General features: G+C 47.9%; 1 protein-coding gene across 2 annotated transcripts in view; it reads right to left on the bottom strand.

Annotated features, from left to right (window-relative positions):
• The window catches only part of ATXN10 (ataxin 10), a 166,333-nt gene that overhangs the window by 133,953 nt on the left and 14,691 nt on the right, over positions 1-17,689 (bottom strand). For both annotated transcript variants that reach the window (XM_047065235.1, XM_047065236.1), the window contains exons 2-3: positions 13,353-13,544; positions 6,147-6,229 (exon numbers count right to left, since the gene is read on the bottom strand). In XM_047065235.1, coding sequence (XP_046921191.1) covers positions 6,147-6,229; positions 13,353-13,544 — 275 coding nt within the window. The remainder of the gene's footprint in view (positions 1-6,146; positions 6,230-13,352; positions 13,545-17,689) is intronic.

The following is a 17,689-nucleotide window of genomic DNA, read 5'->3' as shown; positions in this document are numbered from 1 at the left end:
ACTCCCCCGAAACGCCAGTCCCAGCCCCCTCCTGGCGACACACCCCATACCTAAAAGGCCCCTGCTGGCCGGGCCTCGGCCTCCCAGGGCCGTGCCCCAGCTATGCGTGGCATGCGTGCAGAGGCGGAGACGCCCGCGCCCTGCTGTTTGCTCACTGTTTTGGAAGCGGTTCACGTCGGGGCCAGTGCAGCCCATGCAGGCGGAATGGCATGTGACGAGATCCTGAGTGGAAAGAGACCGAGACGCTTCCGAGGAAGTAAACACCAGCACGGGTTGAGCGCCAAGAAGCGAGGGCTGAGGGACAGCGTCAGCGAGAACGGAGGCGGTAACTGACGCTTGCGGAGGATCCACCGGGAGCACCTCCTCTAACCCCCGCGACAACCTGGGAGGCAGGTATTGACATCTACGCCTTTTACACGGAGCAAACCAGAACGCCATCACACAGCCCGCCCCGGGGCAAAAGCAGCAGCAGGCGGGTGGCTCTTCCCCAGGGTGGGAATCCAGGCTGATCAAGGTAACAAGTCACAGGAGAAGGAGCCGAAATGAAAGATTTTGCTCCCCGAAAGGATCCCCCTGCCCACCCATCAGCAACCAGAGGGCAATTTCAAGAGCGGGGGGACTTCCGCAGTCTTTAAGCTTTCTAGGCCTCTGCTTTGCCAGAGGAGGGGGCCGGCCTGCGGGTCGGGGCCCAGGGCCCAGGGCTCCCGTCCTCTGTCCTCAGGCTCTCAGGGGATCTGGCCTTCCCTTCGAGTCCTATCACCTGATCCCTGGCTGAGCACGGGACGCGCTGTTCCTCCAACACCTCAAAGGCAGAGTAGCCACGAAGATTAAGGAAGGTAAGGTGTGTAATGTGCCTGCACCCCTCACTTACACAGTAATTCAACGATTCCTGGCTCAAACATGGTAGAACTGTGGCCGGGGATCGCCAACACCGAGAGAAGGACAAAAAAAAAAAAAAAAAAAAAAGGAAACAATGAACCAAGAACTTCAAAACTGAACAGAGTTAACATTACGATCCAAAAGATGCAAGATACAGAATTCCAAGTACACAGTCATTCCCATACGTACGAACACTGAAAAAGGACTAAAAAAAGTCAAGTGTTTGTCTAAAGCAGCCTGCGTGTACACGATGACCATTTTTCTTTCCACTTTCCTGAGTTTTTAAAAATTACTCTGTAACGAGTTATGGAAAATGGTTACAGTGAAAAGTTAGATCCTCATTTTTAATCTTACGTCACAATTTAAAATGCCCTTTATATTTTCACTGAGTATTTTAGAATGTTAACAGTCAAATCTTTGTAAAATTGCTCACACACACACACAGCCAACAATATAAGTTGGTCTGGAAGCCAACTGACCTAACAATTCATCAGGCAGCTAAAAATTAGCACTCTGAATCAGAACACGATTCCAGGAAGGAAAAGGTTTAAAGATGTCCTAGCGGCAAGAAAAGAAACCCCAGACAAGTACAAATGGCCGTTTACTTTGACCAAACAGCTTATCAACTGATCTGTGTAAATACTGCAAATGTTACAAAGCCCCTCAAAAATCCCAACATTATTTTTACAGATTAGAAAATAAAGGCCAAAAACAACACCAATAACTCAATTAAAATAACTCATGCTTGTGTTTACATAAAATTTGATGAGCATAATATATTCGTCACACCACTGCAATTATTCTCTGAAAATAATACTCTAAATATTATTTTGACAATGTAATTACAGTTTTTACCTCAAGAGTGGTAACAAAAAGCTGGCACAGATACCCTGCTAAAAATCCACAAAAAGACGATTCTCACAGAGAAACAGTCACAACACAGTACGGGCGCTTTATTAAGAACCAGAATACTTTTGGGGCGCCTGGGTGGCTCAGTCAGTGGAGCGTCAAACTTCGGCTCAGGTCACGATCTCAAGACCCGTGTCGGGCTCTGTGCTGACAGCTCACACTCTGTCTCTCAAAAATAAACAAACATTAAAAAATTTAAAAAAAAAAGAAAGAACCAGAATACTTTTTACAAGGCTTATGTTACGCTTGAACTAACATACTATAAAACTTCTTTAAGTTTCATTGTTGAGTCCAAATTTCACTGCTGAATTCCAAATAAATTCAGGAATACCGTGAACTGCCTTTCCCAAGGAGTGAGAAATACCTTTTTGACGTCCCTTCTCCTCCTTGCCTCAGTAATATCCTCCCACTCTGCCTATAAACACACGTGATCCGCCTGAAGCCAACACAACCGGAACTTACAGACCTAAATGCGTGGAGAGACGGTCCACATTCATGGACCAGAAGACTCAGGGTCACGAAGATGGCCAAGTCTCCCCAAATGGATCTACAGATTCACCACAATTCTCAGTATGCACAATATACAAATAACTCTTGAAATTCACCCACAAAAAAGACAAACAGCCCAACGAACAGCTGGGCAAAGAACCCGAACAGACAATTCCCCAAAGAAGATCTACAAATGGCCAAACCAGGCGCCTAAGAAAGTGCTCGGCATCATTCCTCAAGAGGAAAACGCAAATTGCGATGAGACACCACTGCACAAACGTCAGCATGACTAGAATCAAAAAAAAAAAAAAAAAAAAGGAAAATAAACGTCAGCAGGGACCTAGAGAAACCGGAATGATGTACGTTCTCAGTAAAGACATAAAACAGTTCAGCCGCTGAGAAAAGTTTGGCAGTTTCTTGACAATTTAAATATAAAACTGCCCCAGAAATTCTTCCTGATATACCCAAGGAACAGAGAACGGGTACTCGGATGGGACACATCCGTGCCTGCTCAGAGCAGCACCGATCCAAACAGCCAAACGGTGGAGACGACCCCACGTCCAGCACTGAGTGAACAAACAAACTGCTACGTGCACACGACGGAACGTTGTTCAGTCATCTGAAACAATACAGTGCTGACACAGGCTACGACGGGGATAAACTCTGGACAACATTCTGCTCAGCGAAAGAAGCCAAAGAAGGTCCAATAATCCTGATTCCACTCACAGGAGAAATCCAGAAGAGGTAATCCTGTAGAGACAGAACGCAGACCAGCGGCAGCCAGGGCTCAGGGGAGGGGAAGCGGAAAGCAGCAGCTCAGGGGGCACAGGGTTGCCTTTTGGGATCATGAAAGTATCTGCAATTTGAGCTGGTGGTCGCACAACAGGGTGACTGCCCCAAATGCCGCTCAACGGTTCACCCGCAAGTGCTTACCCGTGTGCTTGTGAGTCTCACGTCAGTAAGAAATGTATCACTTAATGAAACTAATACAAACGCAGCTGCCAAGGGGCACTCGGGTGGCTCAGTCGTTGGGTGCCCGACTTCAGCTCAGGTCGTGATCTCACGGTTTGTGGGTTCGAGCCCGGCGTCGGGCTCTGTGCTGACAGCTCAGAGCCTGGAGCCTGCTTCGGATTCTGTGTCTCCCTCCCTCTCTGCCCCTCTCCCGCTCATTCTCTCTCTCTCTCTCTCTCTCTCTCTCTCTCTCTCTCTCTCTCTCTCTCTCCCCCCTCTCAAAAATAAATAAATGTTAAAAAAAAAAATTAAAAAAAACAAAAACAAATACAGCCGCCAACCCGGCAAACAACTCTGAACACACCAACCCAACCCAACCCAACCCAACACAGGTGTCTGAAGATCTGCCCTCTGACTGGCACGTATCAATGAAAAGCCAGGCCCCCAACCACACAGCCAATGTATTCATCAACGACAAATCAGGTCATGAAAAGTTTCAGCAATCAGCTCCTTTAAGTTTTTCGTCGGATCGCCTACTTGCTTCGGCGAAGAGAAAAATCAGTCCCGTGGAACAGTCTTTGATCACGTGAACACCCTACAGCAAGTCTCCCGTGGCGCGTCTGGGGTAGAGCAGAGGGGCCCCTGGAGCCCGGGGAAGACAGGAGGGCGCCTGATGTGCTGCCGTAAGGATGGGGAGCGGCGGGCGAGGGGCCATTTCAGGAGCAGCGCTGCCGCGCGGGGGGGGTGGGCATGGGGCTCAACGTCCCCGCGGCGGGCCGCTCGCTCTGGCAGTTAGTCACAGCGTGCGCGCCCTGCCTCCCCGGGGTGTCTCATTCAGGAATCCATCCAGGGAAACCCACGTCCGCCCGCTTTGGTGCTGCCAGGGCCACACTGTCCACAACGCCAGGCGGTCTCAGTAATTACGGAACGCGGTCCACTCCCAACTCCCCTTCTCACGCCACACACAGGCTTCAAAACCAGAGGCTTTTCCACGCAACAGAGCGCAACCTGGATCTCGCTGCCGATCTGTCTTCCCCCAACTTGAGCACGGAGGCTTCCGTTTCCCCATAAAATGAAGCTACAAAAAGACCGTTAAGCATAGAACGTCTTCAAAATGCCCTCCAACTAAATCCTACACCCTATCGGTTTCTCGAGAATACCTGAGAAATCAGAGCTGTTCAAAAAAACGCAGAGCAAATGCTTTGTGTGCAGAGTCTTAGACAATTTAGTTAATTGAAAAGATCACTGCGATTCCCCAAAAGAAGAACTCTCAACCAGGTAGAGACGCAGGAATTTTAACAAAGGCGTTTTAAATGAGAACACTAAGGAATCACAGAACAGGAAGAGAACTGAACTGAGCCAGGCAGCACCTCTGACAGCTAATTTAGCCTCCTGTGCTCTGTGCCTCAGTTTCTCTGCCTGTGAAGAGACTACCCGGTCTCGTTCTCTCCCCGACCCCAACGGTAGCACGTATATTACCATGAAGGTGAAAGGCCTCACTGTTGAGAGTCAGTACAGGCAATGAGAACTAAATGTAAACCAACTTATAAATCAGATCACATTCTACAAACTGCTGGCGATTGTTCCTTTATTTTTTTTTTTTAAAGTTTATTTATTTTGAGAGAGACAGAGCACGCATGTGCTTGTGTGGGGAAGTGGCGGGGGGGGGGGGGAGGACGGGGGCGGGGGCAGGGCGGCGGGGAGGGAGAGAGAATGAGTCTCAAGCAGGCTCCACGTGCTATCAGAACAGAGCCAGACTCAGGGCTCTGATCATGACCTAAGCCAAGATCGAGTCAGATGCTTAACCAACTGAGCCACCCAGGCACCTGTGGGGATTTCTCCTTTAGAGGATGTATTTATTGAATTATCAGAAAGAATTTGTTTAATCCACGATCTAGTAAATCTTATAAGCCGGACATTTACATGAAGATTTTATTATTAAATGACTTGGGTTTGCCCAGAAGCGTTTCAAGGCCTTGGATAGAGATCATATGTTTAAATTCTGTTTTCTTACAGGATATTACAGTAATGATCCCTGTCCAAAGAAGAAGTATGGATGCTAATACCTTAAGAACCAAAAACATTCAAAAAAGTCTAGAAAAGCTTCCTGGTCTTCAAATCAAGAGGCTTGATTTCTCTCCTAATCCCTTATCAACAGCTATCCAACAGTCAGAGAGCTACCCTCCCTCAGTCATGCCAGGTATTTGACTCAGGTAACATATTTAGCACCAGACTCCCTCCACTGCACTGTAAACACGCTGAGGCAAAGATTTTCTGCCTGCTTTGGTCACTGTTCAGAGCACACTCAGCACCAAGAACAGGCATGCCACCTTCACACATCCTGAGAGACACCATTACTTGGCGAGGGCCACCATAACGAAGCACCACAGAGTGGGTGGCTGAAGCAACGGGAATTTATTTTCTAAGTTCGGAGGCTAGAAGCCCGAGGTCGTGGTGTGGGCAGGGCTGGTTCCTTCTGAATCCCTCTCCTGGGCTTGCAGATGGCTGTCCCCTCCCCGTGTCCTCACGTGGTCGTCATCTCTCTACGTGTCTGTGTTCTGACCTCCTCTTCTTACAAGGACACCAGTCATAATGGATTACTTATCTTACCTTATTTATCTCTTCAAAGGCCTGGTCTCCAAATATAGCCACATTCTGAAGCGCTACAGGGTGGGGACTCCGCCATGTGGATCTGGGGACAGGTCGGGGGGGGGGGGGGGCGCAGTTCAGCCCACAACAGAGGGAGGAAAGGAAGCCGTTGCCACTTTTTTATGGAAATTCACTAACATCACTAAATACGTTTCTCTGTATCATGAAACACGACACATTTGCTTTAATGAACGATGTAACACTCCAAGTTGTAGTTTTTAAACCTGTTTCAAAGACACAAATAACCCGTGAATCATACCGCAAGTTACCTGTCAACAGGGATTCCTGTTCCACCCGCAGTTCACGGAAAAGAAGAATCAAATCGACAGCGACGCCAATTGTATCCAAGTTCCTGTAAAGGGTTTTTAAAAAAAGAAAGTTAAACGCGTTGATTTTCTTAAACCTGCATTTCAAATGATGAGCCACGGAAGGGCGCCGTGAGCACTGGCTAACGGTTCCTGCACTGAACAGAACCGTGGCCCTGAGCTGTCCGCATCATAACCTCCAAACCTGTGGACGCGTCACCTTATGTGGCAAAGGGGACTCTAGGTTGTGAGGAGATTCGGGATCTTGAGATGGGCAGATTATCCTAGATTAACCAGGTGGACCCGATGTGGTCACGAGGGTTCTTGAAAGCAGAATACTAGAGGGTCAGAGCCCGGGAAGGGGCCGCGAGCCCGGGGAACACAGGCGGCCTCTAGAAGCCGGGGAAGGCCAGGAAAAGGATTCTCCCCGGGAGTCTCCAGAGGGAACTCAGCCTCCTGAACTCCTACACCAGAAGGTAACAGATCCGTGTTGTGTTATGTCACTCAACGTTGGGTAATCCGTCAGAGCAGCAGCAGGAAACTAATGCGGATCCGGGAGCAGAAGCAGAGGTGCGCCGTGAAGAAACATCTGAACAGTGGGTGCGGCTGTGGGACCAGGGACCGGGCACCGGGCCGGGGCGGGCAGAACCGGGAGGCGCAGGATGAAAAGCTCTGATGGCGTGGGTAGGTGTGTGGACACCAAAGGCACCGCCGGTGAGAGCTCAGGAAGAAGTGAGGGAACCGATCATCAGAAACCAGGGAAAGGGGGCCCTTCCTCCACAGGGGAAGAAGCTTAGCAAAATGAGGAACCTGGACATTCGGCTGAGCACGTTTCCAAGCGACATGCGGGACGTGTGATCTGACTGCTTCTTGCTGCGTATAATACAGTGACGCCAAGGGGAGAAATAAAGGAGGTGGAAAGGGAACCAGGTCTTGCTTCAGGAAACTCAGTCTAGCCAGACCGCAAAAGATGCTACAACTGGGACAGACTGTCGAGAAAAGTGTGCTCTGGAGAGAGCCAAACCTTTCCGGACAACCTTTTGCTCATGACTTGGAAGGATCAAAAGGTCAGAGTGTTCAGACACACGGCGGGGGGAGCTCTCTGAAGAGGTAAGGGTGGGACTCACTCCCCTCCGTCACCGCAGCAGGACCCAGGAATAGAGATGGGGTTATCTAGGAAGGCTCTATGGAGGGCCACCTTGTCTGATGGCGTGAATCCCCGTGACATACAGGTGAGACCCACAAGGTTGTTGGAAAGGTTCTACTGGTAGAAACTCTGCCAGCGTGGACAAAATGCACCGAGAAAGGATGAAATCAGACTCCCCAAATTCTACAGGCAGGAAGTAGGCTGATCCAACTACTCAGGGGCAAACGTGTGCTACCCTTCAAGAAAAAGGAAGGGTGATGCTGAGGGGAGGGCCGGGGGCACAGCCTCAAGCCACAGAGGATTCTTCCCAGGCCCTGAAACCTGAGTTTGCCCAACGGAATTCTGAAATTGCTTGGGATCAGTAATTCCTCTTTTCCTTCAATTTTCTCCTCTCTCAAATGATAATGTCTAAAACTGTTACCTTAGGCTTTGGGGAGCAGATAACTTGTCTTTGGGGAGCAGATAACTTGTCTAGCTTCACATGTGCACAAAGAGAAATTCTGCCCCAGGATGGAGCGCGTCCAGAGTCAGACCCATAAGTAATTTTTACATGACTGGATACTGAGATTTGGAACTTCTCAGTTGATGACTTAGAGGAGATTCTGTACTTGAGCTGATGCTGTCAGGGTCAAACACGTGGGGACCTCGAGAAGGGATGCATGCTTTCTGCACATGTAACAGACGTCAATCTTTAGGGGCCAAAGGGTGAGCTGTGGTAGGAAAATTATGGCCCCGAGAGGTGTCCACATCCCAAACTCTGGAACCTGTTAATACATTATCTCACATGGCCAAAGGGATGCGGTATAAGAAGTAAAATACTTTTGGTCTTTGTCCCCAGTTCCTGGCCCAGAGCTCCTAAAACCCCTGGAATTTCTGGTGTGGTCAGGAGTGTCTTCTGTTACTCACGACAAGCCCCGTTCAACCATACGTGACCTTATGCTGATAAGGTGACTCTTACTGGGTCTCCGGGTAGCTTCACCGGGGGCCTGGCTGCCGGGGAGGGGGGACCAACCAAGTGATCAGGGGCTGTAACTTTCACCCCAACCTCCAGACCTCTGGGGAGGACGGGGTCTGGAGAGCGAGGTTCGTCGCCAACAGACAATGATCAAGCCTATGTGAAGGAACCTTCGTAAAAACCCTACTACACGGAAGTTTGGAAACCTTCAGTGTGGCTGGGTGAACACAACATAATGCCAGGAGGATGCAGACGGGCCCAGGGAGGGCACAGAGCCCTGTGGCCGCCCACCTGTCCTACACATCTCTTCTGTTTGGCTATCCCTAAGTTGTATCCTTCATGGTGAACTGGGGACAGGATGTAAAGGATTCCCTGAGTTCTGTGAGCCTTTATAGTGGACTACCGTATCTGAGGGGTGTCACGGGAACCTCCAAATTTGTAGTCAGCTAGGCAGAGATGTAGCTCAGGTACCCCGTTCACATCTGAAGCAAGGCCATCCGGTGGGACTGAGTCTTTTAAGTTATGAGATCTGATGCCACTAACTCCAGATAGGTCCAAATAGAACTAAACTGCTGGACCCCCAGCTACTGCCAAAGACTCGAAGTTGGTCAGAAAACACCACGAGAGGCTTTTTCGATGCGATTAAATCAATGGTTCTGAGATGATGAGGTTATCCTGGATTATGTGTGTGGGCATCATGTGATCCTGAGTGCTTACCAGAGGGATACAGGATGGTCAGAGCCGGAAAGAGATACCGGAAGATGCCACAGTGTTGCTTTGAAGACGGGGAGGATGGAGCCATGAGCCAAGGAAAACGGGCGGGCGGCCTCAGGAAGACAGAAAAACCAGGGAACGGCTTCTCTATTAGAGACCCCAGAAGGAGCCAGCCCTGCCGATACCTTCACTTGAGGTCAGTGAGACTGATTTTGGACTTGTGACTCCAGAACTATGAAGCCAACGAATTTCTGTTGTTTGAAGCCATCGGGTTTGCAGTAATTTGTTAGCAGCAAAGGAAACCAACGCAGCTCCCGACCTGCCTCACTTCTCAACATGAATCAGACCGGAGCCAAGATATTTCCTTCCGGGGCTAGTGGGTACACGGGGAGGGTCCTCCCTCCCTTCCCCAAGGCCAGGGGGTCAGAGAGCCACTGTTCCTTCCTCCTTTACTTGTCAGACCAGTATAGGAAAAGAGGCCGTTCCTGCTCTTGCCTCTATACGGCCAGATGATCACCGGGCCAATGTGCCCACGGCCTATTTCTATATGGCAAGAGTTCTTGAATTAAAAAAAGAGAAAGAAAGAGAAAAGAAAAAAACCTGTAATTTCATGAGATGAAAATTTTACCAAATTCAAATTTAAACGCAGCCATGGGCATTCAGTCACGTGTTACCTGTGGCTGCTCTCACACCACGACAGGAGAACTCAGAAACCGGGACAGCGATCACAAAGCCTGAACCATCTCCCTGGCTCTTGAGGGTAAGAGTGTAGCGACCCCCGCAGCAGGGTTTACACCGGCCTGCGGAACTAACTGCTTTGGGTAGTGCTGAGAACTTCCTGAAATTTCACTGGACTCCGATTGTCTGCCTCGCCGTGTTATACACTCCATATGTGCAGAACACAACCTTGGTCTACACAAGGGCAGCGTCCGGACAGAAGATGTAAAAGGCCTGGAGAGCATCACACCTTTTGACTAACTCCTTCATAACTTAACACAAAGCGCCAGAAAACTCCATAACAGCTGCAATCTCAATCCCGACAGGCTCGGAAATTAGCTAAGGTCGACTCTGAAGTCCTTACTAGAATCTTTCGTGTTTCTGACCAGAAAAATGGTTTTTCCAGGAGCTGGTGCCTTAACCGGTCGGAACTTCCCTCGAAGATCAACTGTGAATAATAACACAATCCTAGAAGGAAAGAGGCAGAAAAACGAACACCTTCTAATGTTCACTCTCACTTCACCCCTAAGTGTCAGCTGCGTGCGAGCGGGATCCCACGGCCACGAAGCAGAGTGCGGGCTTTGACGGCCCCTCCGGAAGACAGCTGACATTTCATCTGCCATAGTGTTTACTCTTGTAATGTCTGAATTGTTACAGTTTAGGTATTACTTTTACCCTCAAAAAGAAAATGAGAATTCATTTCCAAGAAAGACATATCCTCATCCACTTTCATCGTACCACCCCATTCCCGAGCAGGTGCAAAACCCACGGACGCAGCACACTCACAGTCTGCAGGAGTAAGCTCACGGGACACGCCTGACGGCCTGTGTGGGAGACACGGGCTGCCCTGCTCAGGGACGCCGAGGCTCTCGCTCAGGGTCCCGTGGCCGTTTAAGGGACGGAGCAATCACACACAACAGCGTCAACGGGTGTCACAGAGCACTTGGGGCAGCTGTGGAGTCACAGAGAAGGTTCCCTGGCTCTACTGTTCAGACAAGTTCCATACCCCAAGTCACAGTTTCTTCTCTGTTAAGAATGGAAAAATTGTAGCATGCTATTTCTTGGGTTTGTTCTAAAAACAAAACAAGATCCTGCAGGTCAAGCCCTTGGGACAAAGCCTGGGCGTAGGGCAGGCCCACCGAAGGCTCGCTTCCTTCCCCACGAGGCTGGCAAAGCACGGGATGAGTCCGCCTGCCCACAGTCAGAGTCTCCGTCCTAAGGCTCTCCTATCCCTCCCCCATCACGCAGGAGGGCCTCTCTGCCAGGAAATGGACAAAACACACTAGTCCCTGCCCACTGCTGCTTAGCACTAACTAGTTATGTTTTTACATGGTAACTATTATTAGCGACCTTATTATTGTTTCTAGGCATTTATCTGCAAATGGACAGCAGGCTCTGTTTGGTACTAAAGTTACACAACCCTGGCACTTCTCCCCCCTCTCCTTTGATCTTAAAAATCTCATTCATCACATCAAAGCCCCAGGTATAAGACTGTCTAGGCAGCAAAGGGGGTCCCTCAAGTGGCTTCTGGACCAGCCCAACTTTGCCCACCACAGCAGTGACGGAGGCCTGGAGGCTCTGTCTACATTCAATTCCAGGAAAGGAAGCTGAGCATGCTCTTTGTGGCTTCTGACTTCATCTCAAGAAAAAACATGTAATAAAAAGCAGATTCCATTAAATCAGAGGAAAGGTGCTCAGTTCTGGGAAGAGAGAGTAAGTAGCAGGCAAAGAATAAGAACAGTGCCTGGCAATTCTCTTGCTCATCTTCTTAACTACTTTAAAAAATGTGCACCTTAGGGGCACCTGAGGGGCTCAGTCGGTTGGGCGTCTGACTTCGGCTCAGGTCGTGACCTCACAGTTTGTGAGTTCAAGCCCCGCGTCAGGCTCTGTGTTGACAGCTCAGAGCCTGGAGTCTGCTTTGGATCCTGTCTCCCTCTCTCTCTGTCCCTCCTCTGCTCATGCTCTGTCTCTCTCTCAAAATAAGTAAGCATTAAAAAAATTAAGAAATGGGGTGCCTGGGTGGCTCAGTCGGTTAAGCATCCAACTTCAGCTCAGGTCATGATCTCAGTCCATGAGTTTGAGCCCCGCTGACAGCTCAGAGCCTGCTTCGGATTCTGTGTCTCCCTCTCTCTGTCCCTCCCTCGCTCATGCTGTCTCTCTCTCTCTCTCTCTCTCTCTCTCTCTGTCAAAAATAAACATACATTTAAAAAAAACTTTTTTAAACGTGCACCTTATAAAATGGGTGGAAAGAGTTTCCAACCTTGCACAATCTTAAGGAAATCTTAAGACAGGTGATCTCAGAAACATACAAGACATGCTCCTTGTTCAAAGCAAACACAAGGGTAATGAATTAAAAGACTAAAACTAAGTAAAACATTTCCAACTAAGAAAAGTGAGGTCCAGAACGGCATATGCCTTTAGAAAGGCAGAATCTAGGATCAGAGAATCAAAATTAGGTTAAAATCACTGTGCTACATAACTATAACCAAATACCTCATAACACATTAGAAATATAGTAAAACCTTGGTTTGCGAGCATAATTCGTTCTGGAAACATGCTTGTAATCCAAAGCAATTGTATACCAAAGCTAATTTCCCCGTGAGAAATAATGGAAACTCAGATGATTCATTTCACGACCCAAAAATATTCCTATAAAAATAATTACAATACTGTAATGTAATACAAAATAATTTTAAAAACATTAAAAATATAAAGAAAAACAAATTAACCTGCACTGACCTTGGAAAACCTTCGTGGCTGGTGTGAGGGAGACCAGAGAGAGGAGGGTTACTGTGTAGGACGACTTTCACTACCACTAATGGAATCACTGCTGTCATTGGCTCAATGGAATCTTCTTCTGCCTGGGGGCCACTGCAGATGCTCGCAGCGATGTAGGCTACAGTGCAGTATTAATAAACTCTTGTCATGTACCGTATTTAATGTAACTGGCAATAAGGCAGCAGGGGAAAGGGTCTCTATCTGCAGGCAGCCTGAGCTAGAAGGAAGCAAAGCATTTCTAAGCTCACTCTTGTCTGGAAAAGCAAAGGACTGTCCACAGGTGCTCTTGAAGTGACCAAAAAAAACAAAACAAAACAAAACAAACAAACAAACAAAAAAACACCAGTGTCAGCTGTGGGCACCTTCCAACGTCCTGAAAAATCACTGACTTCTGCCAAACACCACGGCCTGAGACTGAGCATCTGAGCACGGGAGATGATCACCCACAGTCCCTCCGTGAGCAAGAGAGAGAAGAAACACTGGCTCAGTTGTGATCACGTGACATCTGGCATCACGTACTATTCATATCACAAGACATCGCTCATTTATCAATTAAAAACGTATCGGAAAGGTTTGCTGGTCTTGCGGAACCCTCACACGAGTTACTCGCGATCGAAGGTTTTACTGTATAAATAACAAACTGAAATAACCCCCAAGGTTAAAAACATTCTATCCTATGTCGTGCCATCTATGTGCTCATCTAAAAGCCTCTAATGGCAAAGCCTGCAGAGCACCTCTCCCCTGGAGACGTAAAGACAGAGCCTCGTGGTAACGCTGGTTAGCACTGCGACACCAACGCTGTTTCTCGCCGATAAACCCGCACGACGGAACAAACGTGCACATACACAAAGAGTACTACCTGATGGAATTCTGGTTCACGGAACACTCTATGCAGGCATTTCGGAGACACCGGAAGCATTCTGTTATTAGCTGCAGACTGGAAGTGAGATGTTCCACTTGGGAGGGGTCTCTGCAGGCCAGCTCAACAGCATGAGAAGATTTCTTCAAGATGTCCAGGACTCTTTGGAAGATAGTCCTGGGTGCCGTTTCTCTGAAAAAGGATAAAACTGTTACAAACCAGAGGGAAAAAAAAAAGTCGAATTTCCACATGTCGTATCCAGAATACGGTTTATACTTCTATCTGTGGGGAGCCGGGCCCGGTCTGTCTGTCCCAGCTCCTTGGCTTCCAACACAAAATAAAAGAGCTACATCTATGGAGTGCTGAGCCAGGTACCATTCTTACCAACTTCTTCGTATATTATTTAGTAAAAACCCAACTGAAGAAGAGGGGAGTTAAAGTAACTTGCTCATATAACTCAGCTAATAACAGGCAGAGCCACATTTCCAATAGGAGTCGGACGCGAGTACTCCCACAGCCCAAAGACCGGTGACGGGGGATGGTCTACGCCTATAGATCTGTCCTTAATCAAAACAGAATATCTACATTTTATGTTCTAGAAAGAGAATATAACCACGACTGCTGTCACCCAATAAGTACTAAAGTACAATTATGAGAAACAGTCTTCATGAAGCTGCCGGGGAGGCCAACGCATTATCCACTCCCTAGATACGGAGAAGCCAGCAACAGCACATGGTCTGAGCTGGAATATTCCACTGCAGATGAGAGGCAGAGAGAAAGAGGAGGAGGAGGAGGGAGGGCGGGAGACGAACAGGGAGAAACGCGGAGAGAGAAACAGAGATCAAGAGAGAGGTGGGAGGAGAGGGGGAGAGGGCGGGGGGGTGAGAGCACCGTCCACCCGCCCCGAGTGCGTGCCCAGGGGAGAAAATGAGCCCGTGGCCATTCCCTGGGGGCTTCTCCGTTCCCACATGCCTCTCACTCGGGAAGCACGGCCTGCAGGGGCTACCGTTACAGAGCTACGGAGATAAGCATTTGTGGCGCAACGTGGCACCGAAATGCAAGCCAACTTCCTCATTCCATGAGTCTCCTAAAGAAGCAGCAATCTGTTCTCATGTTAGAAGAAAAACTGCTGTGCTGGGCGATTTGAGACATTCTCGCAGATTCTTTCTGACCGTGAGAATTTTCGCCTTTGGCCCTGTCGTAGAGTCCCAGCACCCTCCTTTCTTCCTCGCTCGGCGCCAGATTATCAGAGTATCAGGGGAGCGCGCGCGGAGGCAGAACCGCGGACACGGAACCACCACGGTCAGGGCGCCGGTGCTGGCGGGGTCCCTCCACACGTCTGCCCCCCTCCCAGAGGAGACACTTCCCTCCCCGAGTCCTGTGCTTCCACTGGCGGGTTTTTACCGCATGGACAGATAACATAAATCACACTGTTTACCGGTGACTGAGTGAGTGACCGAATAAACGACGTGCAAGTCCAAGGGTACAGTATTTATCCTGCCTCAATGACCGTAAGAAACAATTATGCGCGTGAGCCATTTTCAGTGACGATTTGCCATAAAAAAGTTCACAGACACTCTCACGACATCTTTAAGGAGCACTAAACACGGTGCAGACGCAAACGTGCTAAGAAAACACGCAAGAGTTCAAAACATTTCGAAGGATGCCAACAGTGATCAGGATTTCCAGAACAAAGATTACATCTAATTATCTGCCCCCACTGCACAAAGCTTCGATGGCATTTATGATTTAATATTACAGTCAAATAAACAGAGAGCTATAACTTGAATGATCAACAGTAATACCTCTTTTTCCTACTAAGAGAGCTGAGAAACGTGTATTCACACCTGTGATGAAGAAGCCTCCCTCTGACGGTCCTTTGCAAGCTACCCTCACTCGGGCAACACCTTCCTGCTGCGAACCGTCTCCCCTGATGCCACCCTTTGAAATCCTGACATCTGTTTTACTCAATATTCGTATCGAGCACATCAAAAGCTTTGGACTCAGACTATGGCAGACTAAAAAGCAAAACAGAAAAAAAAGCATTGTTCTTAGGAAAACTGGAGAACTGATATTCCCACCATAGAACAATTAGCAAGTTCATGAACTATCCTATGACTAATTCCCAATGCTACGTAATAATCTGTCATATATGCACCATGACTTTCTCCTTATTACTCTTCTAATCAAAAGAAAAATGTTTGAGCTGGGGCCAATCATCATATTCCTGAAATCAAAATAACTATTAACAGCTACTAGAGAATAATCACGGCAGCGTTTACTCAGCATACAACAATTCACATTTGCGGTATAAAGAGAAAATAATTCGGGCTTGTGATCACGGTCATTTGTTCTCCCCCAGGCTGCCCACCCATGGATTCCTGAAAACACCAAGCACTGGGCAGCCCTCTCTGTCTGTTCAAACGTATGCCCTCCCAGAATGCACTTTGCACACAACCACCCCCAATTCTCTGCCTGGAAAATCTCGCATCTTATCATCGAGGCCTTTTGAAAACTCTCAGCCCTGGGGAAACTCCTCCGCTACTCAAGGCGGAGCAGCTCCCATCTCTATGTCCCACTGGAACGCACTCTGTCTGTAACACTGGAATAACACTTATCCACCGTAGATTATATGCACTTATCCAGTCTAGCTCCCCAGCTAGCCCATAAATCCCAGAAAACAGAGCCTATCCTATTTTTTTCTGCATCCCCAGGGCCCAGAACTGGCATTCACTAATTGCATTTATTCAATTCAAGTGTATAACAGAAAGACTACTTGCACGTTCGGTGGCGCCTAACTGCCTCGCAGACTTGTACTGAGAACGTGGCCTGAGCCAGACACCAGCCCCGGGATGAGCAATGACATTAGCGCATCCGGCGGCAGCAACTGGAAAAAGGGTACAGAGGCATCGACTCTTCCATTCCCATTAAGAAATCCATATAGGGGCGCCTGGGTGGCGCAGTCGGTTAAGCGTCCGACTTCAGCCAGGTCACGATCTCGCGGTCCGGGAGTTCGAGCCCCGCGTCGGGCTCTGGGCTGATGGCTCAGAGCCTGGAGCCTGTTTCCGATTCTGTGTCTCCCTCTCTCTCTGCCCCTCCCCTGTTCATGCTCTGTCTCTCTCTGTCCCAAAAATAAATAAAAAAAAAAAAAAAAAAAAAAAAAGAAATCCATATATCCAGAAACTTGAAAAAATATCACGTCTTAAGTAAGATGTAGATATCTCACGAGTAACATTTAACAAACATCTAATTTCTTCTCCACTACATGATACAATGGATGAACTTAAAAGCGGGAATGTAACCCGATTAACTGTACTTTAAATTTCTTTAGGGGCACCTGGTTGGCTCAGTCAGTTAAGCATCCAACTTTGGTTCAGGTCATGGTCTCATGGTTCATGGGTTCATGGGTTCAAGCCCCACGTCGGGCTCTGTGCTGACAGCTCAGAGCCTAGAGCCTGATTCACATTGTGTCTCCCTCTCTCTCTGCCCCCTCCCCCCGGCTCACACACTCTCTCTCTCTCTCAAAAATAAACATTAAATTTTGAGAGCAGAGACTATCTGTTAGATGTCTGGCTACCGAGGTAAAGGATAGGAGGAAAAAACTCTTCTAGAGCCATATAATAAATATAGACTTTATTCACCATCTTTGTGTACAACGTATTAACAACTTTCATCAGATGTAGACATAAAGAGCTTTTACTCACTAAGAGAAAGACCTATGAAAGCATCTAACAGTCTTCTATACTTCTTCACTTCTCTACGGCCTTTAAAGAAAGCTATTTGGTATTGAGATCCAAAGCGGCCCTAATGTCCTCTGCCTTCAAATTCTAAGTTCTCTATCAAGAGAACGCAGCTAAGTATGTGAAATGATTAACGACAGTGAAATGGCCAACATCAGTCGATCGTTCCCATATTACAAATGTTACTATTAATAATAATTGCTGTCATTTCTGCTTTAACCAAACTAACACAAAATATTCACAGACTTTACAAAGCTTAGCTGCCTTATTCACAGAAGGCAGAAAGTACTTAGGAGGACAATTAAAATTCAACCGTTAGACATTCCTGTTAGATAGGAATGCATACCCTGAAGACAAGGTACAAATGAAATGTTACATTACAGAACAAAAAAAGAAAAAAAAAAGCCTTTGAATTATACAAAAGGTAGAATTTCATCTCCTTCAAGTTTGAACAGATCTGTAGGTTAAATCTTGGCAAGTCCTGTCTGAGTAAAATTAGATAAACCCACCCATGATCGTGTGTCAGAGATTAGATAGGTCTATCACACCGTGTGCACACACATTTTACAGTTAGGGCATCAGGTGGCACCTCCTACA

This window comes from Lynx rufus, unplaced genomic scaffold (genome assembly GCF_022079265.1).
Source record: "Lynx rufus isolate CCGP_SWC_20201006 ecotype Redwood Valley unplaced genomic scaffold, mLynRuf1.p SCAF_7, whole genome shotgun sequence".
In the NCBI taxonomy this organism is placed as follows: domain Eukaryota; kingdom Metazoa; phylum Chordata; class Mammalia; order Carnivora; family Felidae; genus Lynx; species Lynx rufus.
The sequence above is the reverse complement of the archived record's forward strand: the minus strand, read 5'-3'. Positions and strand labels throughout refer to the sequence as shown.